A 27,357-nucleotide genomic window follows, 5' to 3' on the forward strand; every position below is an offset into this window, starting at 1 on the left:
TTTGTATTTTAAAGCACTTAAAAAACATCGCTGAAGGAAAATGGCAGATTTTGCTCAGTGAAGACCCTGACTGCGTGCGGCTGGAGGCCTTCATAGACTTTGGGAGCGGCCCAGCGCGGGCGGGGGGGGGGATAGCTCTCTGTAGGGGCAGCCCAGCTGTTAGATGAGGTCTTGGAGTTCCTTGTCGGTCAGCTCGTTCACCTCCATGATTTTCTGCAACTGCTCCATGTAGCGTTCGTTGTCTTCCAGGAAATGCGGGACCCTCAGGTTCTCGGTGACGGCCAGAGCCTTCAGGCGCTCCACGTCCTCGAAGGACACCTAGGAGAGCAAGGGCAGTGCTGAGCGCAGGCCGGGGCCCGGAGGCCGGGGCCCAGAGGCGGGGCCCAGAGGCCCTTCCCCTTCCCGCCCAGGAGCCCCCCACCCGGCGCCCACGAGAAGGCTCCTGCCGGGGACCCGCTCCTCTGGCCGCGACCAGCTCGAGCCTCCCTCCCGTCCTCCCTGGCCTCCCTCCAGCTCCAGGCCTCTTCTGTCCCCGGAATAAGGCAACCTCCATTGAGGCGTTCAAAGGCACAGAGATCGGAAGGGACTTGCCCGGCCGGGAGGCACAGAGCCGGCTAAAAGAGGCTGAAAAAGCCGGAGCCGAATGCCCGCTGCCCGGTGTTAGTCCTCGGGGGCCCCCAGGTCCTGCCTGGCCCCTCCCCCTCTTTGTGGACACGTGCGAGGGTGGGCTCGGCTCTCCCCTTCTCTTGGCATACCGAGGACCCAACCAGGGCGCCGACGTGGCCGTTGGGGGTTCCGCCGACCCCCGTCCAGGGAGGAGGGAGACTTTCCTTTAGTTCTTGAGTGCCCAGGCTGGGGGCCCGGCGGGCCTCAGCCCTTGGCCTGCCCTGCTTGGAGGGTGGCATCGGCGTCTCCAGTTTTCTTGAGACTCGCCGTGTCCTGCTGCTCCCAGGAGAGGCTCATGGACTAAAGAGGACTAAAGAATTTGTCCCCAGAAGTTTACAGCGTCCTTCACGAACCTTTACCGCGCCACCACTGAGGCACCATTTTACTCCTGGGCAGCGACTGGCCCGGCGTAGTCCTCCCGAGTGCGGATCCGGCGGCCGGGTGACCCTGGCCAAGTCCCTGAACCCTGTCTGCCTCCGCTTCCTCATCTGTCAATGAGCTGGAGAAGGAAAAAGCTCTCTTTCTTGCCAAGAAAAGCCCCAGCAGGGTCACAGAGAACCAGACGTGCCCCCAAACCGCGGCACCCCAGCCCCTTCCCTGATAACCCCATGTGGGGGGAGCACCGGGAGTAAACGGAGGCCCGGCGGGGCGAAGCCACTCTTTTACTGTTTCCGGGGAGCCGGGCCTGGCCTGGGTCTACCAAAAATCCGGACTCCATCTCGCCGGCGCCGGGCCTCCACCGGCCGCCTGCCCGTGCCAGCTGCGGCAGGGCTCTTCGGCCTCTCTGCCTCTCGCCTTTCCTCCCCGGCCCTCTCCCTCCCCAGAGCACAGCAGAGCAGACGCCGGAAGCGGGTTCGATGAAGGCAGGTGGCCCGCCCTGATGCCCCGTACAAGGAGGCGCGGCTGCCGACTCCTGCTAGTCGGAGAGGGCGCTCCACTTTGTGTCGCCTTGGCGATGCCCACATGGCTCCCCCAGCAGGGTGGCTGCCCCTCAGAGCCTGGCACAGCCAGCGCCCGGCGAGAACCTCCCTTTGCCGACGCCAGTGAGCTCGTCCTCGGCAGCGGCTCTTAGAGAGCGGCCAGCCGAAGCCTTGCCCCGGGGCATCCCGCAGCCAGGATGGCTCTTGGGCAACACCTGAACTCGGGTCTTCCTGGCTGACTGAACACCACATCGTACTGCCAGTGCCTGGCACAGAACAAGTCCTTGGGACCTCTGGGGAGGCGTGCCCGGGTCTCGCCCACAAGAACATGAGGAGAAACTTTGGGAGCGTCCGAGGAGCCTCAGCAGCAGCAGCCGAACCCCCGCCGCCCGCGGGACAAGACGGCCAGCCCCGGGGAGGTCCGGAGGGGCTGTGAGGGAGAATCAGGGGCCCCCGACCACCTCGCCACTGCCCCCTTGGCCCTGCCGTCACCGGGGCTGGTGAGGGGAGCCTGGCGGCCGCAGCCACAACTCCTGACCGCCAAAATGGACAAGACACGAAAGATGGCGCACTCCCCCGCCTTGTGGCTGCCCCCGAGGACCCGGGACCTTGTGTGTGCAGCGGCTCCTCTGCCAGGAAATGAGCTCCCCGGCCCAACGGGCTGCGGTGCTTCCATCCCGGAACCCTGAGGCCCGCTTCGGGGCTCAGCAGATTTAGATCACTCATTGTGAGCTCATCTCCCGGGCCGGCAACTTGTCCAGAGAAATGAGGCTCGACCCTCTCCAGATGGAGTCTGGCCAGCCCTTTCCGTTCGATCCAGCTCCAAAAGCAGTATCGAGTCCAGGCAGCCCCCATCTCTCCCTGGCTCCCGGCTCCTTCCCTCCAGGCCACAGACATGCCCCCGTCTCCCCATCCTCGAAATCCCTCCCTTGATCTGCCCATCCCTGTGAGCTCTTGTGCCAAGGCCGTCGACACCAGGCGCCTCCACCTTCTGTCCCCCAAGATGCTCTCCCCGGTGTTACCCAAGATCTCCTCGCTGGCTAGGCCAGCGGCCTCTCCCTGATCCTCCGGGTCCTTGGCCTTGGCTGCTGTCCAGCGCTCTCCCCTCCTCGATCCTCCGGGTCCTTGGCCCCTCGGCAGCCCCCCGGCAGCCCCAATCCTCCGGGTCCTTGGCCCCTCGGCAGCCCTCAGCAGCCTCGATCCTCCGGGTCCTTGGCCCCCCGGCAGCCTCGGCCTCAGGCTGGCGCTCTCCCCTCCTCGATCCCGTCGCCCCTCTCAGTTTTCGGGTCGCCCCTCCATCCTGCTTCTCAGCTCCTGGACGGCTCCCCACCTCCCTCCGAGTCGTGCCCGCTCCCCGTGGGCATCCCCAAGGCTCCGTCTTGGCTCGGCTCTTTTCCTCCCATAAGACTTTGCCGGATGCCCTCCTCGGCTCCCATGGATCAAAGACTGCACGGCTGATCCTCAGGTCTGCTGCCCTGCCCCAGCCTTTCTGCCGGCCATTAGATTATCTTGTGGTGCCTGGATCTCCCCCTTCGCCTTCCCCTCTTCCTCCTCGATGCTGAGAGAAACGACATTCTCTTGGGCACCAGGGCCATTCACAGCCTGGCTGGGTGCCGTCCTTGACTCTCATCCTCAGTGCCCAATAAGGTGCCAAGTCGACATCTTTCCCTTGGTGACAGGTCTTAGACGTCTCCTCCTCTCCTCTGCCCTCATCACCTCCCACCTGGTCTGCTGCAAGCGCCCGCAGGCGGCTTCCCTTCCCGAAGCCCACGTGTGCCTCTGTGGCTCCCTATCACCCAGAGGATCAAAACAAAATCCTCCCTTTGGCTTTTGGAGCCCTTCCCCATCCTCTGGCCTCCTGGCTGCCCCCCAGCCTCAGCCCCTTCCTGCTGCTGCCTGGGAAGCTCAGACCCTCACCTGCTGACCGTGGCTCCCCGGGAGCCTCCCCTGCAGCCCCCCTTCCCATTCCCACAAGTGGTCTTCAGGCTCGACGCCTTCCCCATCCCCCCCGTGCACCCACCACAGCGGTTAGACTGAGTTCCCGAATCCTCAGGACTCAGGGCAGTGCCTGGCACACCTTGACTCAACGTGCCAGGCTGTGAGCTGGGCCCCCAAAGACAGAGAAGGCGGTCCTTGAGCTCAGGAGGCAGGATCTACTTCTGGGGATAATAACGGCGCACGAACACCACGACGAGGGCCGGCGGCTGCCACTACAAACAGGATCTCAGCGGAGCCTTGCGGCCAGCCTGGAAAGTTGGTACCTTTATTCTCTCCACTGTACAGATGAAGAAACTGAGGCTGCGAGAGATCTGGGGATTGGCCCAGGGCAAGGAGCTACTAAGTGTCCGAGAACTGAAACTTGGGTCCTGCTGCCCCCACGCTCAGTGCTCTGCCCCCCTGAACACAGGCTGGCGGGGGGACGTGTGTGCGAATCCCCCCACGTGTCTGCTCCTCCAGCCCTGCTTCTCTGGGGGCCTGCCAGGGCAGCTGGCTGAGTTGTTCAGCAGACAGTCTCTAAGCCCGGTGGTAACGGCAGCCTGGCCTTGGTCTACGTGCAGGGACAGACCCTCTGAAGCCACCGAGGCGTCACGTGGCATTATTCGAGTTTGGCAGCGTGGCTGGCTGGGGCTGGACCCGGAGCACTGAGCGCCTGCACCGCCCCCTCCTCAAGGGTCTGGGCTGGCATCCTGCAGGCAGCACAGACCTGCTCTGACTCGCTCCCCCAACAAGTCTGGGGGCTCCGGGCTGGCACACCAGGTGCCTGGCATGGGGTCACTCTCATAGTTAAACAGATTATTTATTTCAGACTGGAGTCACGACCCCCACGCTGCCAACACTGCCGTGGACGCCTGGAGAAGATCCCCCCAGCCTCACTCTGTCTCCTGCCTCTGTGTCCTGCTCCCACCGTCCAGGGCTCCAGACCCATCCCATCAGCCTCGGCCCTCCAGGTGCCGTCCTCTTGGGAGAGAGTTAGGTCTGTTCACTGTAGATGCTGCCCAGGCCATGCCAGGGCCCCTGCTCTCTGCCCCGTCCCCCTGCCCTCTCCTCTGCCCCTGCTCGTTCTCTGTCTCTGTCTCTCCCTCCTTCTGTCTCTCTCCCTCTCTCTGTCTCTGATGGTCTCCCTCTTCCTTTCTCTCTGTCTGTCTCCCTCTGCCTCTCTCTATCTCTGTCTCTGTCTCTCCCTCCTTCTTCCGCTTTATCTCTGTCTCTGTCTCTCCGGGGCCCCCGGCTCTGCTTTGGCCCCTCCTGGCCCAGCTGCCCACAGGCCGGGTGGGTGCTGCCCCGTGGCCAGGCCCTGCAGCAGCGCCTGTGGGCCGGCTCGAGTTGTGAATCACCTTCAGGAGACCCGACTTTTCAATTCAGTTTTACCGATGCTTCTCACTAGGGAAATTGGCTTCTGGGTCTCGTTTCCTTCTTGCGCTACCCCTCACGGCGCGGCCTTTCCCCTGGCGTCGTCCAAAACTGCAGTGGAGCGGGAGGGGAAGGGCCGAGTGCCGGCCGGGCCGTGCTAGCGAGCGGAAGGGCCTTACCTTGCCCAGGGTGGTCAGCAAGTGGAAGTCGATGGACTCCCTGTACCTCAGGATCTGGAGGATGCCATCCAAGTAGACTTGGTCTTTGTTGAAACAACCTGGCGGGACCAAAGGAAGGCTCAAAGCGGGGCCAGACGGGCACCGCCAGGGGGTCCCCTGCTCGGAGCTCCCCAGCAGCTCCTCTCTGCGGCCTGGGCCCCATCTGGATGGCAGGGGTTCGAGGAGAGGGAAAAGCTCCTTCCACCGCCCCAACGTTTGGTTAGATGGTGGGACTCGACTCCGTGGAGCCGTCGGCCCTCTCCTAAACTTGTTTCTTCCGGCTGACCCGCCTTTCCCCTCCTCTCTCTACCTCTCCGGCCAAAGGAATCGGCAGCGCCCCAAGCAGCCTTCTCGAGTCCCGAAGCCCCTTCGCTTGCCCCGGATCGATGCCTCTACACTGGCCCAGGTCACCCAGCTAGTAAGTGTCTGAGGCCCGACTGGAACTCCTGGCCTGGCACTCTTCCGCTGGACTACCTAGCTACCCCTGCCAGCTCTGCGCAGCTCAGAAGGGAGGCCCGCCGCATGCCCGCTCCTCCCACTCCTCCCGTGTATAAGCTGATATTTGTGCCCCACAAGTAGGGGGTAAATGAGCCCCCCTTTCTTCTTTTGGTCAGGCAGTCAGTAAGCAATTATTAACACCTCCTGTGTGCCAGGCCCTGTGCTCTGTTCTGGGCATGCAAAAGGTGGCAAAAGAGGGGCAGCGGGGTGGCTCAGCAGGTAGAGCACCAGGCCGGGAGACAGGAGGTCCTGGGTTCAAAGCCGGCCTCAGGTAATTCCTGGCTGGGTGACTCTGGGCCAGCCTTGGCGCTCTTCTGCCTTGGAGCGGATTCTCGGGACAGATTCTAAGACAGAAAGTGAGGATTTAAAGAAAAAAAGGCCCGAAGCCCGTGTCCAGCCTTGAGGCGTGTGGCCCACTTAGTGGGGGGCTGCCATAAAACGGAGGAACATCAGAGGGAAGGCCCGGAGCTAAGGGCCTGGGAAAGCCCGTCAGGCCTGAGGCTGGCCGGAGACTGTGCCGAGTCTTGTTGGGGGAGCACAAAGGACGACAGTGTGACCCCACCAAAGGGCAGCTGGGGGGGGGCAGAAGGGAGAAGTCTGAAGAGGGGGGTCTGGGGAGGCGCTTCCGTCTGATCTGGAGTCACCAGAGTTCACCGAGGAGGGGGTGACGGGCTCAGACCTGATGGCTCTGGCCGGGAGGCTGGCCCCTCAGCACCCCAATGTGCATCCTGCCGGCCCCCCATCTTCCTTGCGCCTCCTAGAGCCCGCGCTGGCTCCCCGCTTGCTCCCCGGCACACTCTCCTCAGGCAGACGGGGCCAGGCCGGGGCCAGGCACCCTGCTTGGGTAGTGAACCCCCTTGGCATCCCGGTGAGCCCCGGGCCAGGGAAGCCCCCGGGAAGGGTGGGCCCACCCCGGGCAGGGGCCGCCGCGCTGCTCACCTGGCTGGGAAGTGTCGGTCCATCCCCGTTTGGCTCGCACGCAGTAGTCCCATCGAGTATTGGGGTCCTTGACAAACTTGCCCACGTCCTGGAAGAGCTCCCGGAAGGACATCTGGCTGGCCTGGTACACCGTGTAGTAGAGGAGGGCGGCCCTCCACAGGAGGGGGTCCTTGCGGAACAACACGCTGTGGATGCTGGCCAGCCCCTCCTCCGTGGGGTTGTTCGGCCGCAGGCCGTACTTCTTCCGGCCCGTCCAGTTGCACCAAGGCTGCTGGAGGTTGTTAATCCCTCGGAAGTAGTGAGTCCCTGCGGGAAGCCGGACGAGCCCACCTTTGCTCAGGGTCGGCTCCAAGAAGACCCGCAGGGGCTGGCGGTGGGGCTCCAGCGGCCCACGCGGGGTCCCAGCGTCCGAGGCCAGATGGGAGCCCAGGTCCCGGCCTTCGGCCCTGCGCTGCCCCAGCTGCCCCTACCCGTCCCCTTCCAAAGGAAGACCCAGGGAGGTCGGTGCCGAATGGCCCTCAGGGTGCTCCTCTTCCCCCGGGGAGGACGGAGCCTCCGAAGGGAGGGATTTGTTCCAGGGGGGCTGCCTGACAGTACCCGACTCGGCTCTCTAAACCCATGTGTCTGGGGAGCCTCGATGGTGCCGCCCTGCGGGCAAGAGGCGATCCCTTCCCGAGACGGGCAAGGCCTGCCTACCTATTTCGTGCCTCAGCATCCCCTCCAGCCAGTGTTCCCGGGCAGTGGAGACGTTGATAGTGAGGGTTGGACAGCCATTGACCACGGTCATCGACGCCCGGGAAAGCAGATCTTCAGTGAGGTGAACCACAATCTAGAGAAGGAAGGCAAGACTGAAAAGACGGAGGTGGACGACGGCCCCTCGAGGAGGACGAGGGGCTCCCCCAAATGGCGCACACGTCCTTCAGGAAACCAGAAAACAGGGCACCAAGGCTGCCAAGTAAGATGCCCTTCCGGGTGGAGGCAGAAAAGGGGCACCTCCCAAAGACCCCCACGGCTTCTCCCCTTGAGCATGGATCCTGGGGTGGGATGGGAGCACAGTTCCTGACTCTAACTCTTAGGCTTTCCCACATTCTACCTGCCGACGGTCATATTTACATAATGGTGGCCTCTGTAGTCCGGCCCACAGCCACGGCTAAAGCCAGCCCACCCACAGGCCCCCCAAGACCAACACGATCATTCACGCGTCCTGCGAGATGCCAGCTTTGCTTGCTGAATCTCACACCCCCGAAATCTGTTCAGTACCCCAATTCCAGCTTGTCCCCAGATGGGAAAAAGGAAAAGAAGGAAAGAGCCGGAGCTCGACAAGAAACTGCGGAGCCCCCACACCACGGCCTCTGACGGGGAACGCGGCGGCCTGTGCGGCCTCAGGGAAGCGTCCTTGGGCTGCTTCGCACTATTTAATCCGCCGGCCTGGCCAAGACCGGGGAGGCGAGACTCCTACGATGCGCTCTTCGGTTTCTTCTAAGCGCATCCTTTTTTTACACTAAAAAATGCTGAGCTCCAAAGTCTCCTCCTCTCCTCCCCCACGGAGGGAATGGAAGGGGTTGGAGCAGCAAATGGCTAATGGTGGGAACTGAGTGAACCGCACTGATTCCATCTGCTGAGTCCCTTCTGAGGCTGGCTCAGCTCCCTTCTATTCCTCTATGGATTCAGTCCAACTTCTGTCTTGTGAGAAAACTTTATTGGGCTGTGGGAAGGAGGAGAAAACCTCTCGGCTTTGTCTGGATCCAGGCTGAGCCCAGAACGTGCGGGGCAGAAAGCTGGGCCGCCTCTCCCGACTGCTGCGAGATTTTGAACCAGGCCTCGGGTTCGGGGAGCCCCAAAGACAGATGCGGGGAGCTTTCTCGCGCTGATTCTGCGTCTTCTCGGAAAAGTGGCCCCTCACTGGCTAATCGCTTATTGTTTGCATGTTCCTTTAATCGCGTACAGGCATTTGTGGGCCGTGGGGCACCTCTTTTCCTGAGTTAAAGGACTGGCACTTGTCTGCTCTCCCCTTCCCAACTCGGTCACTGTTTTCTTTGAATAACTATAACTGGTCTCCTGTATGACTAAGTGCTTTGCATGTATACAAGTCTGTTTGCCCCTGCATTTGGGGTCCAGGGCCAAAGCTGAGGAAGGGGCCTGGTCCCGATTTGTTAGGCAATTGGCACAGGTGCTCGTTAATAAATCAAAATGCTCCAAAGCTCAGCCTCCCACATTTATGTCATCCTTTTCCCTCCACACTACCCACTGAGAAGGCAGGCAGCATCATCTCCATTACACGCATGAAATCATGCAACACAGATTTCCACGTGAGTCACGTGTGACCAAAAAATATTAGGATGAAAAAGCAAGTGGAAAAAGCCCGCACTTTGCTCCCGGTGAGTCCTTCAGGCCTGCCCTGGACCTATGATCTCCTCTACGGCCACTCACCAACGGCCGGTAAAACCCATTTCAGGGGGGAAAGGGCTGAACGTGATTTGGGTGACCGACCTACCTCCCCGAGGCAGCCTTCCTTTGTCATATACTTCCTGACGTGACTCCAGATGCGGGTTTTAGACAACAAGGAACCTCCGTTGGCCTGTTCGAAGTTTTCATAACTTCCATATCTCTGTAAAGTTCTTTCCATAATATTGACCGACTGCAAAAGGCACAGACAGAAGGAGATCAGTGGATATGAGCACGACTTGGGCAGGGTCTTGTAGTCACGGGTCACTGCCCTTCCTCTTGGGTCTGGACCCTTTGCCCATTTAAAAGGGAGCCAACACATTCCTCTGGCTTTCCACCACTGTAGGCCCCTTCACACACACACAGGACCTTTCCTCTGGGACACTCGATGTACTTTAGACATCTAATGAGATCCTTTGTTAAACCTTCACCTTCGTTCCCCAGGCAGAAGAGCAGTAAGAGCCGGGCTTTGGGGGTTAAGTGACTTGTCCAGGTTCACGCAATATTTGAGGCCAGATTTGACCCTAGGACCTCCCGTCTCTAGCCCTGGCTTTCTGTCCACTTTGCCACCCAACTGCCCCCTCATGTAGTACTCCTAAAACTATCCCATGACTGCTGGAGAAAGGGCAGCAGAAAGCAGGTCTCCTGACTCCCCAGGTATTAGCTGTCTACAAAGGGATGAAGAAAACTGGGGAAAGGCAAAATCACTTCATAATTTTCTGCACGCTGCCGTGGTGCCTCTTCTGAAGCCAGGCCGTGCCCTCTACCAGGGACACAATGAGCAGCACCAAAGTGCCAAGAAGCAAGAGGGTTAAAAAGGCCTCGTCGGCGTGGCGCTGGAGTGGAGCTCAGAACCGTAAGGAGCCCAGGGCGCCAGACGGGAGCCCTCTTGGGCAGCGGCATGGCATGGAGACTGCACAGGGCATGACGGACTTCTCTAATGCTGCCAACCTAGCTTTTGGCAAAGGACTGGACTAAAGTCTTACAGCCGGGGTCCCAAAGACGAGATGGGAGACAGATGGCTAGTGGGTGCGATGGACACCACAAGCCCCCAAAGTCAACGGTACGATAGGCTGCTGCCCTCCAAGGTTCACGGATCGAGGAGGCGACTGCTCTGCTCCACTCTGCCGGAGCCAGACAGCGCCATGGAGGATTTCCCATGGAGTCCTCCTCCCTGAGACGTTCCTGCTGCCCTCACCGTCTCCACACCTTCCCTTCCCCAAATGCCCTAAATGGCTATCCCCATCGGGGAGGGGTATTTAACGGGGTTCCCCTCCAAGTCCAAGGACTGAATCTCCAAACAAGGGGCTTCAGTGACTTGTTCAAGTAAAAGGGAAACCCGTACGTAGGGGAGAGCCCCACTTCTGGTCCTCACACACACACGGCCCTCCTCTGCCGGTACACGTGCTGTCTTCATCTCAGCCACGCTGGCTTCAGAAAGACAACAAAAAAGTCTCCGAGGCCCCTCGGAGTCTCAGGAGTCCAGGAGTGCATCAATCCACAAGTGTCTCCTGTGTGCCGGGCACGGCGGAAACAGACACCGTGAGTCAAGCAATCCCGATGAACAAGGAGCTTCTGCCTCGAATGCACAGGAAACAGCGGGAGGAAAGACACCACCATTTGGGAAGAAGGGGACATCGGGGCCTCCGGCTCCTTTCCTACCCACTTTTGTAAAGCATCTGGTAAGGCATTTTGGAGGCCTTGGTTCCCCCAACAGCCCGAGCCTACACAGAGCTCTCTGGGTTTATGCCTTTGGTTTTGGGGGCCCCACACCTTCTGGGCTCTGGGCCCCAGAAGCTCATGTCTGTGCTGCTGCTGCCTGCGTCAGAAGGGTGGCAATCATCTTACCTCTGAGCTAGGTGGTGCAGTGGCTGGAGTGCTGGGCCTGAATTCAAATCCAGCCTCAGACACTTAATAATGGTGTGACCCTGGACAAGCCACTTTAACCTCTGCCTCAGTTTCCTCATCTGCAAAATGGGGATGATAATAGATCCTACCTCCAGGGGTTGCTGAAAGGATCAAAGGAGATAATAATTGTAACATGCTTAGTGCAGTGGCTGGCACACAGTAAATGCTATATAAATGTTAACTGTTATTATGAGCAGTTTATCGCGCTTACTATCCTTAATCACCTCGAAGCCTTAGCTTTTATTATATGGCTGAACACTCAAAGCTATCCTTTCCCATTAAGTTCTGGCCGGGTGGATCAGAAGACAGTGGATTTTTACTGAGAATTTACATCCAAAGAGGAGAACGAACAAACATTCTGCCCTAAATTTGGCAATGCTTGCCTCCCTGTCTGCCGCCATCAGAGCTGAAGATTCAGCTTCCCCCCACCAGCCAGTGTGACCCCAAGAAGCATTTCCTACCAGTGGGTGGCATTCAGGGTCCCAAAGCACTGGGTTCCAGTGAGCCCCCTGAAGCCCAAACAGCACCCTCCTCTGTGTGTAATATATTCTCAGGGACACAAGCACCACACAGGAGTCCTGGCTCTTTCTGTCTGGCAGGGGCTAATTCCGAATGTGAAGGAATCAAGTGAGGACCTCAATCCGTGGACAGGAGACCATTTTCCTGCTCTCTTTTCCATGCTCACCCCCAGAGCTGCAGATGACACAAAGCTGTGTACTTTAGGAAGCTGATGGCCAAGGTGTGGCGCTGGCTGCATTGAGGGGGCAGGGCCAGTCTGCAGGGACCAGTTTGCCACTACCAAAGAGCTGGTCTGTCTTTAGTGCCCATGGACCCTCTTCTTTGAAGCCATCTGGGCATTGGCTTAGGAGGGGTCTATCTGGGGTTCCACAACGTGGCCCCTTTGGTTTTTCTTGAAAACCATCAAGTACTAAGCAACGACCCCGATCCCTCAGGTGCTGGCCATTTTCCGCCAGCCAAACTGTTGCTAAGGAAGGAAAGTCATCTCTTCCTTTGAGGCAGAAGGCTTCTATTTACTGCTCCTATGATTCTGCCCCCAACTACCAGAGACGGAGACAATGAGGCCCCCACATGGCCCATAAACATCCTAACACATGTGGTTTAGCACGGAAACTCCCACCTCTGTGATGTGTTCATATTTTATATAAAAAGTCAAGAGGGAGAAAGCAGATGCCACAGTCCGAACCTCAGACAGCATGAAGACCTGTTTTCTACCTGTTGAGGCCTGAACTGACATGTTATTTGGTAATAAAACATTGCCTTTGAGGTATCATCGCCCATTGTTGAGAGAGGTAAATGCTTCTTTATGCTAAAAGGACATGAGCTTCCCCAGCCACTGAGGCAAGGAGATGCCATGGGTGCTCTGTTTCCCTTCCTAGTTTCTGGATCTTTTCACTGGTGTCAGGGATTATTAGTCAAAGGGTTGAAGGTTTAAAGTGATGGGGAAAATGGGCTTAAAGAATACAAACAGGATCATGTGCTGGGGCCTGGGTCTGGGTTTCACTGGTATATGGGGAATTCCCAAGTGAGGACAACAGCCTCCCAAGTTGGAGTTTATGACTTGCCCAAAGTCATGCACATCTAGTATGTGGAAGAGGAGGGACTAGAACTCGGGTCTTTCTGGCTTTAAAACCAATTCTGGAGCCAAGATGGCAGCTTAGTAGCAGGAAAAGCTGGAACTTATCTGAGAATTCTCTCAAACCAACCTTAAAATAGTACTTCAAAATGACTGGAGTTACAGAACCAAAAAGGGGAAAGAGTAAGGTAATTCTCCTATGGAAAACAACTTGGATGATGAGCAGAGAGGGTCTATTTTCACAAGATAAGGGGGAACTGGAAATCAAATTGCACATAGAGGAGTGCGGGCTGCCCATCCCCTATCTACTGTAACAGGTGCCAAACCTGGGCACAAGCCAAGTTTGAGATCCCAGGACCCTGCCTGAGCCAAAGCATCCCACACCCACCCCTTAAAGTACCAAGCCCTGGCACCAGCCTGCAGTGAGGCAACAAGTCTGTGATATTTAGTCTGGTCAAGCCTGCAGTGAAGCCCCTAACCTCAGGGCAAAGCAGCTCACAGGACTCTGACCCCCTTCAAGCCATCAACAGCCCCTAGAGGAGACAGAACCAATAGCTTCCAGAGTGCTCAGCCCACAGGCCATCATACCACCTTGGAGGAACTGAAACTTGCAGAAACCCAGCTACAGATGAGGGTAGCAGTAGGGGAAAACTGGAGTTTAGGAGACTGTAGCCTCTACCCTGAGGACAGAGCTCACCTTTAAGATAAAAGCTAAAAAAAATTTTGGGAAAGAGCAAACAGGAAAAGAGACACCTAACCACAGAAAATTATCATGGGGACAAAGAAGAGCAAAAGCAAGGCACAGATTCAGGAAGGGATAGCAAGATCAAAGCAGCCACAGGCAAAAAACTTCAAAGGAAAATGGGAATTGGTTGCAGGTACTGGAAACACTCAAAAAGGAATTAAAAAATCAAGTGAGCCAGAAGAAAAATGGGAAGAGAAATGAAAATAATGCAAAAAGAAAACAATAGCTTAAAAAACAAGATTGGTCAAGTGGAAAAAGAGACACAAAATCCAGTGAAGAAAAGAATTCTTTGAAAAGTAGAATGGATCAAATGGAAAAGGAGGTTTAAAAAATCAAAGAAGAAAATCATTCTGACATCAAGAAACAATAAAATCAAATTAAAGGAAAAATATAAGAAAATATGAACTATCTCATTAAAAAAGTTGACCTGGAAACTAGATCCAGGAGAGATCATCTAAGAATTATCAGACTACCTGAAAGTTACAATTAAAAAAAAAAAGCCTAGACAACATATTATAAGAAATGATCAAAGAAAACTGCCCTGATATTCTTGAACAAGAGGGCAAAATAGAAATTGAAAGAATCAAAGGTCACCTCCTGTACTAAGTCCCCACGTGACAATTCCCCAGAATAAGTTCAAGTGCTCCCAGGCCAAGGAGAAAATACTGTGAGCAGACAGAAAGAAACAATTCAACTATCATGGAGTCCCAGTCAGGATTACATAGGATCTGGCAGCTTCTACATTGAAGGACCAGAAGGCTTGGAATAGGATATCCTGGGTTTACAACCAAGAATCACCTATCCTGCAAAATTGACTGTATTCTTTCAGGGGATAATATGGTCATTCAATAAAATTCAAGATTTCCAAGCACTCCTGAAGAATAGATCAGACCTATACAGAAAATGTGATGTTCAAATACAAAATGTAAGAGGAGCATAAAAAGGCAAATAAGAAAGAGAAAAACTTTAAGGGACTCAGTAAGGTTGAATTGTTTGTATTCCTACATGGAAAGATGTTATCTGTAACTCTTAAAACTGTTATAATTATCGTAGTAATTAGAAGAAGTATACGCAGACAGAGGGGGTGGTAGTAAGCTGTTTAGGATGACATGCAAAAAAATCTAGGATGAAAAAGAGGATTGCACAGAGAGAAATGGGAAGAGAGAGAAGCAAAATGGGGTAAACTATATCACATGAAGAAGCACAGGGTTGGTGGGGACCTATTACAGTGGAGGGGAGGATAACGGTGGGTAATACTTAAACCTTATTCTTATCAGATTTGGCCCAGAGAGGGAAGAACAGTCAGACTCACTGGGGCAGAGAATCCTATCTTGCCCTACAGAGAGGTAAAAGCAGTCCTCTATCTCCTCTCCACCAGTCTGCACCTCTGCTACATGACTCGTTTGTGCTCTTACTGGTGAGGTCTCAGTTTCTCCATCTGTAAACTGAGAAGGTTGATCTGAAAGGTCTCTCCTCTCTGAGCAGCTCTGCTTTGAGCACTCTGTGGGGCAGGGGCAGGGGCAGGGGCAGTACTGCTCACAGCAGCAGGCAGGCCTGGCCACCCAGGGATGTGGGTAGGAGGAGAAGCGCTGGAGGCTCTGTCGCTTCTGGGTCTTTTCCCTGGTGTCAGGGACTAGCCAAGGGGATGAAGGTGTAAAGTGATGGGGAGGATGGGCTGGAAGCACACCAACAGAGCGTCCACTTCTCCAGGGCCCATGAGCCGAGGGCTGTCCTGGGACTCAGAGAAAGGCCTCCGGCACAGCGAGTTGGACTTCCAGAACATTAGGGCTAAGTTAGTCCCGGCACGAGAGGGCTGGCTAGGTGGAAAGTGTCCCGGGCAGAGGGCATGACCAGTGAAGGGTCAAATCTCCGAGAATTGGAACGAGTCCCGCACGTACGCAGCCCATCCCCCCATCCGGGTGTTCTGGTCTGCCAGGACCACGGGCTCTCCGCCTTGGCCCCAGGGCTGCTCAGTCCATTCTGTTCTGCTTCATCTGCACCTCTGGGGAGCCCAGCCTGCTGCAGCCCCACTCTGGGCCCTGGGAATGTGGAAAAGCAGGAGCAAGAGCCACCGCTGCAAAGGAAGCGGCAAACCCAACAGCAGAAGACCTGAGTTCAAATCCCAGCTCTGGCTGAGGCACTGCCTGAGCCCCACAGTCCCCCGGACCCCGAAAGGCAGAGGAAATCCATGCCTGCCCCCAGAGGGCAGCCTCGTCCAGACTTTACAGCCTGACCCTGTTGGGTAAGGAGAAACCCAGCATTTAAATAGCTGAGAAATGGCGCCACCTGCTGGGCAGGAGAAGGGATTTTTGACTGCTAAAGAAGAGGCTGGGCCGCCCTGGCCATGGGCCCCTTCCATGCGGCTCCTGGCATCCAGCCCTCGCCCAGAGGAGCCGGGCACTGGGGGGGCTCCTGTCTGCCCCCAAACTGTCTCTCCTCCTCTAAGCGGTCATCCAGGCCTCTGCGAAGGCCCCTGGCCCCTCCCCCCCATTTCCAAGCAAAAGAAAAGCGGAGCCCCCCTCCTCGAGGCTGCACGGGCCCCCCTCCTCGAGGCTGCACGGGCCCCCCTCCTCCCCCCACAGAGCACACCCCTCTCGGGCTAAACCCTTCATGGACAAAGCAGGCCACGTTGTCCGGCTCAGGAGCCCCTGCAGGACGGAGGCCTCGGTGGCTCCAGGACAGAGCCGGGCCCAGATGCTGTCTGCGAAAGCCGGGGCCTCTCGAAGCCTCGTTTTAGCCCCCATAAAGTGGGAAGAAAAGTCCCTCTAGTGGAGTGGCCGGGGGCACAGTGGATAGAGCGCCGGAGCCGGGGCCAGCAAGACCCGAGTTCAAATCTGGCCTCAGAGGCTTGCTGGCCGTGTGAGCCTGGACAAGTCACTTCACCCTGTCAGACAGTCCCTGGGGATGGGGTTGTGGCGAGGGTCAGGGAGAGCACGGCTGTACAGACGTCGCTCCGGACAGACGTCGGCCCCCGCTACTGCAGAGATGCAGGACTAGCAGCCCTTCTGCCTTCCAGGCCGCCCGGTGCAGAGGGGCCGGGGCCGACCCCAGGCTCCAAGGAGCGGGCGTGCCCAGAGCGGGATGGGGCCGACGCTCTGGGGGGCAGCCCCCCCGACAGGCCCGCAGGTCTTGTTTTCGAACCCTTACCTTCCGCCTCAGGGTCCACACCGTGTCCGGGATCCGGGACGGAAGAGCCGTAATAAGGGCTCTGGGCAAGGCAGGGCCGAGGGACTGGCCCCGGAGGGGCCGGCAGAGACGGTGCTTACCTGAAGGGCCCCCCAAGTTCAACGCTCCCGGCCATACCTGCTTGAGGAAGCGGTCGGACGCCTGGCCGTGCTTGGCCAGCATGGCCGGCAAGGTGGGGTTGGCGTATTCGAACTGAGGGTTGTAGGCGAACTCGGCCTTGAAGAACTTGGCCTTCTCCTTCTCCAGGTTGGTGGGCTTGATGGCCGTGAGGATGCAGAGCCTCCTGGCGGGGTCATCGCCCTTCTCGAAGTTCTTGGGCACGGTGGGCGGCTGCTTGGGCTTGGCCAGCGTGGAGAAGCAGTGCCTCTTGGCCTTGGTCTTGGCCTTGGGGGTCAGGTGGCAGCCCGTCACGGTGAAGCTGTTGGGGAACTTGACGTTGCTGGACAGCGGGTTGTTGACGAAGATGGACGGCTGCTTGTTGAGGTAGCACCAGCCGTTGCTGGTCAGGGGCCGGGGCACCTGGATCTTGTGCCGCTCCTTCCCGTGCGGGGAGCCGGGGGACCGAGCGGGCTTGCGGTGCCGCTTGTGGTGGGCTGGGGAGGTCGGCTTCTGGGGCTGGTTCTTCTTCTCCTCTTTGGACTGGAGCAGGACATTGTAGCTGCTGGTCCCGGTGGTGAAGATGTCCTTAAGGACCCCCGAAGGCAGCTGGGAGACGTTGTCGTAGTCGAAGACCAGTTTGTCTCCGGGGTTCAGGAGGCTTTTGTTCGTGAACTCTTGCTCAGGCCAGTGGAGCTTTTCTGTCAAAGACACAATCGGGACACACGGTTACTTGTGGGTCAGCGAGGCCGCCCGGGAGCTCTCCCGGGGCCTGGGCACAGCCAGCTTTTCTCCCTCGGCTCCTCCGGCTCGCCTCTCGGGCTCTCGTCTGTCTACGGAGCCCAGAACCCTGAAATGCCTCGGCCGGTCCCGGGACAGCTCTAAGGAGAGGTCTGGCTGGGGAGCCTCGCCTCCTATCACCGGACCGCCGCCGAGGGGAGTCGGGCTACGCTGGCGGAGGCATCGCCGGCTCTGCCAGAGCCCAAAAGGATCTCCCCAGAGGGCTACCCAACGAGGCTGCTGGCCTCGGCCTCGGGGAGACCTCCGGGCTCAGACGCGTGCTAGCTGTGTCACCGTGGTCAATCCCCCTCCCCTCTGCCTCAGTTTCCTCACCTGTCAATGGGGACCCTCATCCCCCCTCCCTCTGGACTGTTGGGAGAATCCAATGAAATAACATGAAGAGCTTTGCCAGCCTTAAGGGGCCACAGAAATGCTAGGAATGGTTACCCTTCCTCTTCCTCCTGTTTACCACGTGCTCACGCACACGTTCACACACGTGCACATGCACACACACACGTGAATACTCAGCGTGTCAGTCACAAGCACCTGGGCCAGGCCGAGAGCCGGGACGTGAAGAGAGGCGGCCGAGTCTCTGACCCCAAGCGGCAGAGATGTCTGAATCCAGCCCGCCCCTGGCTAGACTCCCCAAAGCCTTAGGCAGAGCAGCTGGGGGGACCCAGACGTGTGAAGGAAGGGTGAGTGAGTGACCCCAAAACATCACCCGTTGAAGAGATCCCCCCTAAAACGTACCCACCGAGGGCTTTCCGGCCTCTGCTTGAAGACCCCCAGGAGGGAGGGACGGAGAGAATTTATGGCTTGCTGCGGCAGCCCATTCCAGGCCGGGAAGGCTGCAGTCGTGGACGAGTCACTCCTGACCGGGAACTCCAGGGGCCTCTCTGCCTCTTCCCTCCGCGGCTCCGTGTCTGCCTCTTCCCTCCGCGGCTCCGTGTCTGCCTCTTCCCTCCGCGGCTCCGGGCTCCGTGTCTGCTCCGTCCTCTCCCCAGAGCGCTTCACGCCCCGGAGCCCGCTCTCGTCTCCCCGCCGGGCATCCTCTTGTCCAGGCTAAATAAATAGCCCCGGAGCCTTCAAATGATCTTCCCGTGCCGCGACCTCAGAGGCCTTCCCGTTACATAAGGGTGTCCTCTTCTGGGCGCGCTCCAGCTTATCAAAGCCCTTCTGGGCCCGGAGCTAAACCCAACCCTCCAAGTGAGATCCAAGCAGGCCAGAGGCCAGAGAGATGCCCCTGGCCGGGCCTCGGACACGGGGCTTCTCTGGTTCCCTACGACCCGCTGCTACCACGCGGGGGGCTTAGAGCCCCCTCGGCCACCCGACGCTTTCAGTCTGCCCCACCTCAGGGCAAGCTGGGTTTGTCCCCGAGTACGAGCCTCCACAGGGACCCCAGTGGAACGTTATCTCACTGGACTTAGCCTAACGCTGCTCCAGGCTGGTCAAAGTGTTCCTGCTAGTGTCGCCTGCCATCGGAAGCCCTGATGACCGCTGGACGGACTGACCCCTTTATCCGGCACAGAGCCGCCGGGGGTCCCCGTGGGAGACTTCCTGCCACGCTGACATGGAGCTCTGCGGGCCCGGCCTGCCAGCCCCTCGTGAATCCACTCCAAAGGACCCCGGGAGACCTTCCTTCGTGTTGGCTCTCGGAGCCCTGCGGCCGTCGGTCATCTTTAATTCAAGCATTCGTCCGGGAATTGCAGTCACGCAGACTGGCAGGCAGTGGCTGACTCTGACCTCGTCCCTTTCAGACAACCAGGAAGGCTCCCGCCTTTCTCCCGGCCCCCATTCGCCCTCCCCGTGCCAGGACCTTTCCAGTATCCCGACACGGGCTCGGGGGTTGGCTCCGGCCAGCTTTTTCGGCGCAAAAGAGAAGCTGAGCAGCGGCAGCTTCTCTCTAATGTCAGGTATCTCGGCCTCAGCCCTCCTTGGCATTCCAACGAGAACACAAGGCAGGCAGTGATTAAGTGCCCAAAGGAGGCCCACAAAGTCAGCATTGTTGAGAGCAGAGGAGGGAGCAAACGGGAAGGAGAGCAGCCAGTGACTTCACAGGAGCTGAGCTAGGTCTTTGTGTCTGGAAGAATAGGAAGGCTTTGCCAGGTAGCGGGTATCAAGGCAGAGGCACTCCAGGTGAGGGGAGCAATAGTAACTGAAGCAAGGGGATAAGAACGATCTGGCAGAGTTTGAGGGAGGTAAGTAGGGCTCGACTGGAAAAGGCTAGTCACGTTTGACTCAGCTCGACTGTTGCTGGGGAGCTACGGAAGGTTTCTGAGCAGGGAAGTGGCACGACGAAAAATTAGTTCAGGAAGTAGAGCATCTTGAGGGGCTATGGGAAAACAGGGACACTGATGCATTGTTGGTGGAGCTGTGAACTGGTCCAACCCTTTTGGAGGGCAATTTGGAACTATGCCAAATAGAGCCAACAGGCTCTAAACTATGTGTCTGTCCCCTTTGACCACCCAGCAACACCTCTACTAGGTCTGTATCCCAAAGAGCTCACAGAAAAGGAAAAGGGCCTCTATGTACAAAGCATCTCCAGAAGCTCTCTTTCTGGTGGCCAAGTATTGGGAACTGAGGGGATGCCCGTCAGCTGGGGAAGGGGTGCCCAAGTCATCTGTATGATGCTGTAAGAAATGATGACCAGGACGGTCTCTGAAAAACCTGGGAAGACCTACACGTGCTGAGAAGTGGAAGGAGCAGAGCGAGGGGCGCCATCCACACAGTGACATCACAGGAAACACTCTTCACCCCCCACAGAAAACGGAAAAGCATCTGTGGGCACAGGAGTATTTGCAGCCTTCCTCTTGCGTAGATGCTGGACACGGAGGGAGCCCATCGACTCGGGAATGGCATCGAGAGGGGGGATGGATTGGGGCAGAGAGACAACGGGAAGAGCTGATGAGGGTCTGTAGCAATGGCTGTGTGAGTGCAGGCATGGCAGCGTGTGCCGAGATGACAGGAAGGTCCAAACCACTGGATCTGACAACAGACCGGCTACGTGGCTGTGCGTGAGGAATCCCGGGTGCCAGTGCGGACGCCGAGAGGCCTGTGGGACCTGCAGCTGAAGATACCAGAAGATACCTGCTGAAGTGACGGGAGAAAGAGACAGACAGACAGACAGACAGACAGAGGGGGAAGAGAGTGAAAGAGAGAGAATGACAACAAGAGTTACAAGAGGGAGGGACGGGAAGGAGGGGGCTAGACAGACAGACAGACAGACAGACAGAGACAGAGCGAGAGGAGACGAACTGGGAATTTCTGCATGGAAATGATGGTTGAAGCTATAGGAGCTAATGAGCTCACTCAGGGAAACAGCACCAAGGAAGAGGAGGAGAGGCCCCACGATAGATACCCCAGCTTCGTAGGCATGGCCTGGCAGGGGTCCTAGCAAAGGAGAGGTCACCCGGGATGGAGGGGAACCAGGAGACCCCGGCGAGTCAGACCAAAGCAAAGATGGAAGAGTATCGAGGAGGAGAGCCTGATCACCAGGGTCCGAGGCTATGAGCATGCAGGAAAAGCCGGCGCGTTTGGCCATTGGGGGATCGTTTCTGAACGTCAGAGGGACTAGAATGAGGGAAATGATGAGGTCAAAGGGGAGATCGCAGAGGATTTTTCAGAGGAACTAAGGCCGAAAGTGCAGCCCATCTCCTTAAGTTTAGCCCAGGGCTGGCTGGCAGGGATGACGGGATCAAAGGAGAGGCCATTCTTGAGGATGGAGAAGGCCAGAGTCTGTGGGCTACAGGAAGGGAGACGCTACAGAGAGAGCCCGAAGATCAGAAGCCGCAGGAGGGACACGTTGCGGGACTGTCCTTGGGAACACGAAGGGCCACCTCTTGGTGCGAGAAAGGGGCGAGGAAAGGGAGACGTCTGACGGGGATGAGAAGGCGCGAGGGAAGGAAGGAGCTCCACTTGTCTGGCGAAGACGGAATGGGATCCACCAATAACAGCACGTGGCACCCCTCAACTATGTCACACAACGAGGCACTGACCTAAAGAATCCGTCCTTGCCTCCTGGCACCGGTACGTCCTGGGGGCTCAGAGCGATGCTAAAGCCACGCTCCAAAGGTGGTGGCGTTCTTCCTGGCCATTTGGGGGGCCTCCAAAGCTGCCCTTCGGTGAATGTTTTCCCTCCCAGACTTGCACTGGGCCCCAGGAGTCCTCTGCAGATTCTGGCTGAGAATCAGAGGTTTAGAGCTGGCAGGGCCTCCGGTGGCCACCCACTGTTTTAGAGAAGAGGGGGCCCCTCCGGTCACTGAGGTGCCAGGCCGCAGAGCAGAAACCAAGTGCTCTGACTCAGAAGCAGGTTCCTGTCGGCTTCCTAGTCCAGCTGCGGCTCTGGGTCCAGGGAAGGCCCAGGCCAATTAGGAAGGCTCTGGGTATGGTCTAGGTGCCAGGCCACGGCTGCCGGGTGCACAGAAAGAATCGTTAACACTATGATGTTTTGGCCACAACAGCCCACGAAACACCCAAATGCCCAGATGTGCTTGGACGTGGGCAGGAACCTTCTGCTCTGGACAATATGGATCCCAGCCCCAAACCCCCACTGTGTTTTCCTATGAACAACAGCACTGGGGGGGGGGGGGCTGCCATACCGATGCGTCTCTCCACAATAAAACGAGAAGAGGACAAACGGGCAAACAATGGCAGCAAGGCGGAAGCGTGGCTCGCTCCGGGGCCCATGTGGCCCCTTGCCTTTGGGTGTTCAGGGAGCCTCAGCAAACCAGATACCCTAAAGTGAGTGCAGCCCAGGGCCCAGCACCTGGGGCAGGTGACTTCAGGGCAAAGACCGCTGGGTGAGAAAGGTGCTTCTGGATGAAGAAATGCCTGCCCAGAGGCTCTTATCCAGGCTTCAGGAACTGAGCCGAAGGGCACAAGAGTTTGCTCAGAACCCGCCGGTGGGGGGCTTGATGGGTGAAGCACCAGGCCTGGAGACGGGAGGTCCCGGGTTCGACTGTGGCCTCAGACACTTCCTAGCTGGGTGACCCAGGCCGAGTCACTTCACCCCCACAGTCTATCTTTACTGCTCTTCTGCCTTGGAACCAACACCCAGGACTGACTCTAAGACAGAAGGGAGGCGCTTGTGGACCAGCCGGGCAGGGAGAGAAGCGCCTCGTGATCCACCTGGCCCCCGAGGCGTCTCTCTCTCTGGTTTCCTGTCCCATTCCCAGGACCGGCTGCATCAGGTGTGCCTGGCTGAACTGCAGGCACGTCCCAAATGTACTTCCCAGCGTTTGGGAGAGCCTCACACCGTAAGCCTTTTCCTGCCTCAAAGCCGGCATTTAGGCCGGCTGAGCAAGCAGGGTCCGAATGCCAGACCCCGTGAGCGTTTGTGGTTCGGGGGATGATTGAAGAAACCAATGCCTCTGGGGCAGAGAGCAGGCTGCCAGGACTCCTGGCTTCTCTTCTCCGTCCCATCAATGATGCTCTGTGTAACACCAGCCTGGGCGCCCCCCTCCCTTTTCTCAGCTGAAAGAATGGGAGCGCCTCGGATTACGGATCTCTCCGTGGGTCGGCCCCCCGCCTTCCCCGGCTGAACAGTGAGCTCCTGTGAAACCGGAGGCGAGGAGCCACCCGGGGCCAAAGGAAGAAGGCTGGGTGAAAGGCCCAAACAAAAGTAGGCCTCCTTCTGGCCAGCCTTTCCCCCCTTCAGAGCCCACTGGGTAAGCCGTGTCAGTGCTTCTCTACTCGCTCTCTGTGCTGTCCCGATGCTTTATGGGGCCCTCACGGGAGTCTTTTCCCACAACACTGCAGCCCTGAATGAGGAGCAGCTAGACAAGATCCCCCTCAGTCACCCCAGATGCAAGAACTCCTCACTCATCCCCGCTCTGAATGGAGAGAAGGACCAGCACCGATCAGAGGCAAAAGTCAAGAAGTGAGGCGCAGGGGCCTTCTGGGAGGGTCCAGTTTATAATTAAAAATGGATTTCTGGGGGCAGCTGGGGGGGCTCGGTGGATGGAGAGCCAGGCCTAGAGGTGGGAGGTCCCAGGTTCCAATCTGGCCTCAGACACTTTCTAGCTGGGTGACCCTGGACAAGTCACTTGACCCCCATTGCCTACCCTTACTGCTCTTCTGCCTTGGAACCAGAACACGGTACTGATTCTAAGACAGAAGGTGAAGGTTTAAAAAAAAAAAAGAATGCCTATCACATCCTGTGCTCTTCTGGGGAGGGAGAGGCCCATTCGAGATTTCTCTCTGGCTTTGGGGAAAAGTCTATTCCCCTGTAAAATGGGTCAATCATCTGTTCTCCTTATTTTCTCTTCTGTCCTATTAAGGAGCTGATACAGTCGAAGATAAGAGACGGGTCTCTGTCCCAGGCACTCACCAGAGAGGCCAGAAAAGCCAAGCTGGGCAGACCAGAGACGGTGCCAGTGGCTGCCCCTCTAACTTGGCCTCAGGTCACGGTTTTCCTCAAAGTGCCGGGCAGTGAGGTGCCCTGTGATCCAGGGGGGCCGGTCTCCTTGCTCTCTCTCCTGCGGGCACTTTCCTGGGCTGTCCCCGCCCAGCACCGTCCCCCTCCATTCTCAGTCTTCCTGGCTTCCTTCAAGTCCCAGCAAAAAGCCCGCCTTTTACAAGGTAGTTTTCCAGCTTCCCTTCATGGTGGTGCCTTCTGGTCTCTGGCCTGCAGGCAGGGGCTGCCTTTTCATCTTCCCCGACTCCTGGGCATTTAGCCCAGTGCCTGGCACCCAGTAGGCGCTCAATCACGAATGCTCAGTGATTCGACCGAGTCGTGACTCAGCCAAGCCTGGCCAAATGTGTCCCGAGAACTTGTTTGGACCCCGATACAGCACGGTGCTCCCTCCTTCTTAGTCTGAGCCTAGTAGAGGCGGCTGAGGAGCCCCGTCCACAGGCAGCTTTTCCCGAGGCCTCCCCTGCGGCCCCGAGTTTGTTCTTTATAGATGGAGAGATGCGGCTGTGGTCTTTGCCCATCCAGGCGAAGCTTGGGGAGGGTCAGGCTCTCTTATCCTCAGTTCCCAGCACGGTGCCTGCACACAGTCAGGGCTTAATAAATAGCTCAGGGTCACTCAGTTCCTACTCGTATGGGTCAGGCTTGGTGCCGAGGGCTGGGGCCACGCAGAGAGGCCAAAGACAGTCCCTGCCCTCCAGGAGCTCCCAGTCACTCTAATGGGGAGACAACGTGCAAAGAGCATACGGAGCAGAGCCGTGAGCCCATGAACAGGGTCGGGAAGGCCTCCTGGAGAAGAGGAGATTTGGGTTGGGCCTTAAGAAAGCCAGGGAGGCAGAGCAGAGGGGCCTGGGGACGGCCAGAGAAGATGCCCAGAGCTGAGAGAGGGAGGGTCTTGTCTGTGGCACATCCAGCAGCTCAGGGCCACTGGAGAGAAGAATACATGTTGGGGTGGGGAATGAGGGGAAGACTGGAAGGGTAGGCGGTGGCGGCCAGGGGGTAGATTCTGAGGGGCTTCGAATGCCAAGCAGAGGGTCCAGTATTTGACCTGGGAGGCTACAGGGAGCTGCCAGAGTTGACTGAATGGGGAGCATCGTGGTCAGGCCTGGAGGGGGGAGAGACCCCCCCAGCAGCAGTAACCATGGGGCGGTGAGGGCCCGTACCCAGGAGGTGGCAGTGTCAGAGGAGACGAGGTGGCAATGACAGGGCTTAGGAATGGCTCAGATCGAGGGGCGAGAGAGAGGCTGAGGCCTGGGAGGAGGGGAGAGCTGAAGAAGGCCAATGAGTTCTATTCTGGACTGATGTCCATGTTTAGTTTAAGATCTGGGTGAAGACAACAGACAAGAAGGCACTGCTCTACCTTGGCCAGGCCAGAAATCCCCAAGACGTCAGGCTGAAAACGTACAGCCGATTGTGTGGGTCAAATGGGCCCCTGAACGCTGAATTTCTTCACAGAGGCCGGCCTCCCCCGGCCCTAATGCCGTCCAGGCACTCCCTCCAGCCCCACCTGGCCCTCCACCCAGCTTCTCTTTGGCTGGGAATTGAGGTCCGAATAATTTGGGTTTTCAGGGTTTAGGAATTAAACTCAACGACTTGATTAAGTCGTGGGAGAGAGAATAAGAGACGAGAGCAGGCCTCGCCAGGCCTCTGCCCGGGAAGTGCTCCCAGCCCCATCTGGCCGAGGAGGGGAGGGAGGTGGGCAGAGGACAAGGCGGCGACTTGTCCGGGGCTCATGAGCGGCCCAGCGCCCCAATTAATCAGCTCACTGAGGGGAGGCAGACACAGTGCAGACGTCACTAAGACATCCTCTCGTCCATCCTAAGGCACGGCAGTTAGCCTAGACCTTCCCCCTCCCAAGTGGCTCTGGGGTGGACCCAAGGCTGGGAGGCGAGCCTGGAACCGAGGCTCCTTCTGAGCCAGACTCCCCAAATCTGAGAATCTGCTTCCACAAACTAAGACGCCAAAGACAACGCACTAGTCTGGACCGCTGACACGCAGGCTTCGGTGGCCGAGTCATTCCCGCTCAGGGGCACGCGCTCCTGTTTCTGAGCAATCCCACCGTTCAGTCTGTTTTCACTCCACACTCAGAAAGCCTACAATGACCCCAGAGTTGACTTGTGCTGCCGCAAATGCCAACCCTGCCAGGGCCGATGGCTGAGAGACCCCCAAATGGGGGTGTCGGGGAACAGCTTTCAAAGACCTTGCTCGCTTCAGGGCTGAGGGACATCTCCCATCCCTTCTGCCTCCTTCCCAGCCTCGGCTCCAACGAATGCATCCTCTACTGATTCTGGAGCTCCCACGGGGGACCCGAAGGACTCGAGGATGCTCTGGCGGAGGCCCAGAAGGTAGAAATGGCCTTCTGGGCCTGGCCTGAGGGAACGGGAAGCTGCATCGGAGGGGCACGACTTCCCTCAGGCAAGATCTAGAGTCGGGGAAGACTGTCAGGATGAGACCTCCGGACAGAGGCTACTTTGTGGGACTGGCCAGACTGAAACGTGAGATGGGGGATGGGGGGGCTCCGGCATCTCTAACGCCTGTGGGCTGTGGCGTTGGGGCCTCCCCTTTCCTTATTAGGCTGGGCTAACCTCTGTAATTAGGAGCTGTAGTCTAGGGTGTTCTTATGCAACTCTCCATGGCAGGAGCAAGGCTGGGAGGGCACCCCAATATTTGCAATAAAAACAATGGCTTCCGGATAAGTTTTCTGAAGAGTTGCCTATTTAGGCATCTCTAAGGACTCTTTCCTAAACTTGGAGATGACACGCATGACAGGCAAGAAGGGTCTAGAACAGGCGGCTGGGGCTGCCCTGCTGCTCTCTGTGCTCCCCCGGAATGCAGGGGTTCCCAGATTCACTGAGCAAACAGACCGTAGGGGAGAAAACCCACCAATAAGGCACCCTGCGGCTGGGCTGGGCCTTATTCCAGAAGCCTGACCTTTGTGGAGCGCTTCAAGCAAAGCCGCCAGCCGGGGAAGCAGAAGGTGGCCGCCTTCCTGTGTCCAGGGCCAGAGACGCCAAGCCAATGGGCACATGCTCTGGCAGGGCTGAAATGGAGGCTCCTTGGCCCAAACTACCTTATAGCACCCCAGTGAGGAGCACCTCAGGGACTCAGAGCAAGAGAGCCGGCGCTGGTTTGGCACCTCCCGCCTTGGGGCTCTCCTCTCGCTCTTTTCCTCGCAGAGCCCAGCCATAGCTCCCGGCTGGAGCGCGGCTGGCGAGCCGCCCCTTCCCACCTTTCTGTCTTTGATCTGTCTCTCAGAGCCCGGTGGCCGCGCGCCTCGGGACCGCATGGGAGCCGGCGGGGGGCGGCGCCCCAGGGGCTCTCCCTCTCTCGGGCTCGGATCTGTCTCTCAGTGCCCGGTGGCCGGAGCGCTGCCGCTCCCTCCCCCTGCCCCCGTCCCCTGCAGACTCACCGGTGACCCGGATCCCCTGGAGCATCCTGGGCCGGGGCCTCCGGCGGCCCTTGGCGGAGCGGCGCGTGGGGCGCTGACCCCCGGGGGTAGCCGTGGGGGAGGAGCCGGAGGAAGCCGAGGCGGCTGCAGCAGCAGCGGCTGCAGCGGCTGCGGCTTTGGCCCGGCGGGCGGAGGCCAGGGCCCGCGCTCGACG

At 58.1% G+C, this 27,357-nt stretch overlaps 1 protein-coding gene across 2 annotated transcripts; it reads right to left on the reverse strand.

The window, feature by feature from the left end:
- Positions 1-27,189, reverse strand: KIAA0895 (KIAA0895 ortholog). Of its 2 annotated transcripts, XM_044675094.1 has the most exons (7): positions 27,165-27,189; positions 16,588-17,267; positions 9,087-9,230; positions 7,289-7,421; positions 6,593-6,898; positions 5,117-5,214; positions 1-318 (listed from the first exon to the last, which is right to left on the reverse strand). In XM_044675094.1, exons 1-7 carry the CDS (start codon positions 27,187-27,189, stop codon positions 160-162), a joined length of 1,545 nt encoding a protein of 514 aa, XP_044531029.1. In that variant the 3' UTR covers positions 1-159. The 2 variants fall into 2 exon arrangements, with proteins under 2 accessions (XP_044531029.1, XP_044531593.1); XM_044675658.1 differs by lacking the exon at positions 9,087-9,230.
- Positions 27,190-27,357: the final 168 nt, after the last annotated feature.

Source organism: Gracilinanus agilis, chromosome 1, assembly GCF_016433145.1.
Source record: "Gracilinanus agilis isolate LMUSP501 chromosome 1, AgileGrace, whole genome shotgun sequence".
NCBI lineage: Eukaryota > Metazoa > Chordata > Mammalia > Didelphimorphia > Didelphidae > Gracilinanus > Gracilinanus agilis.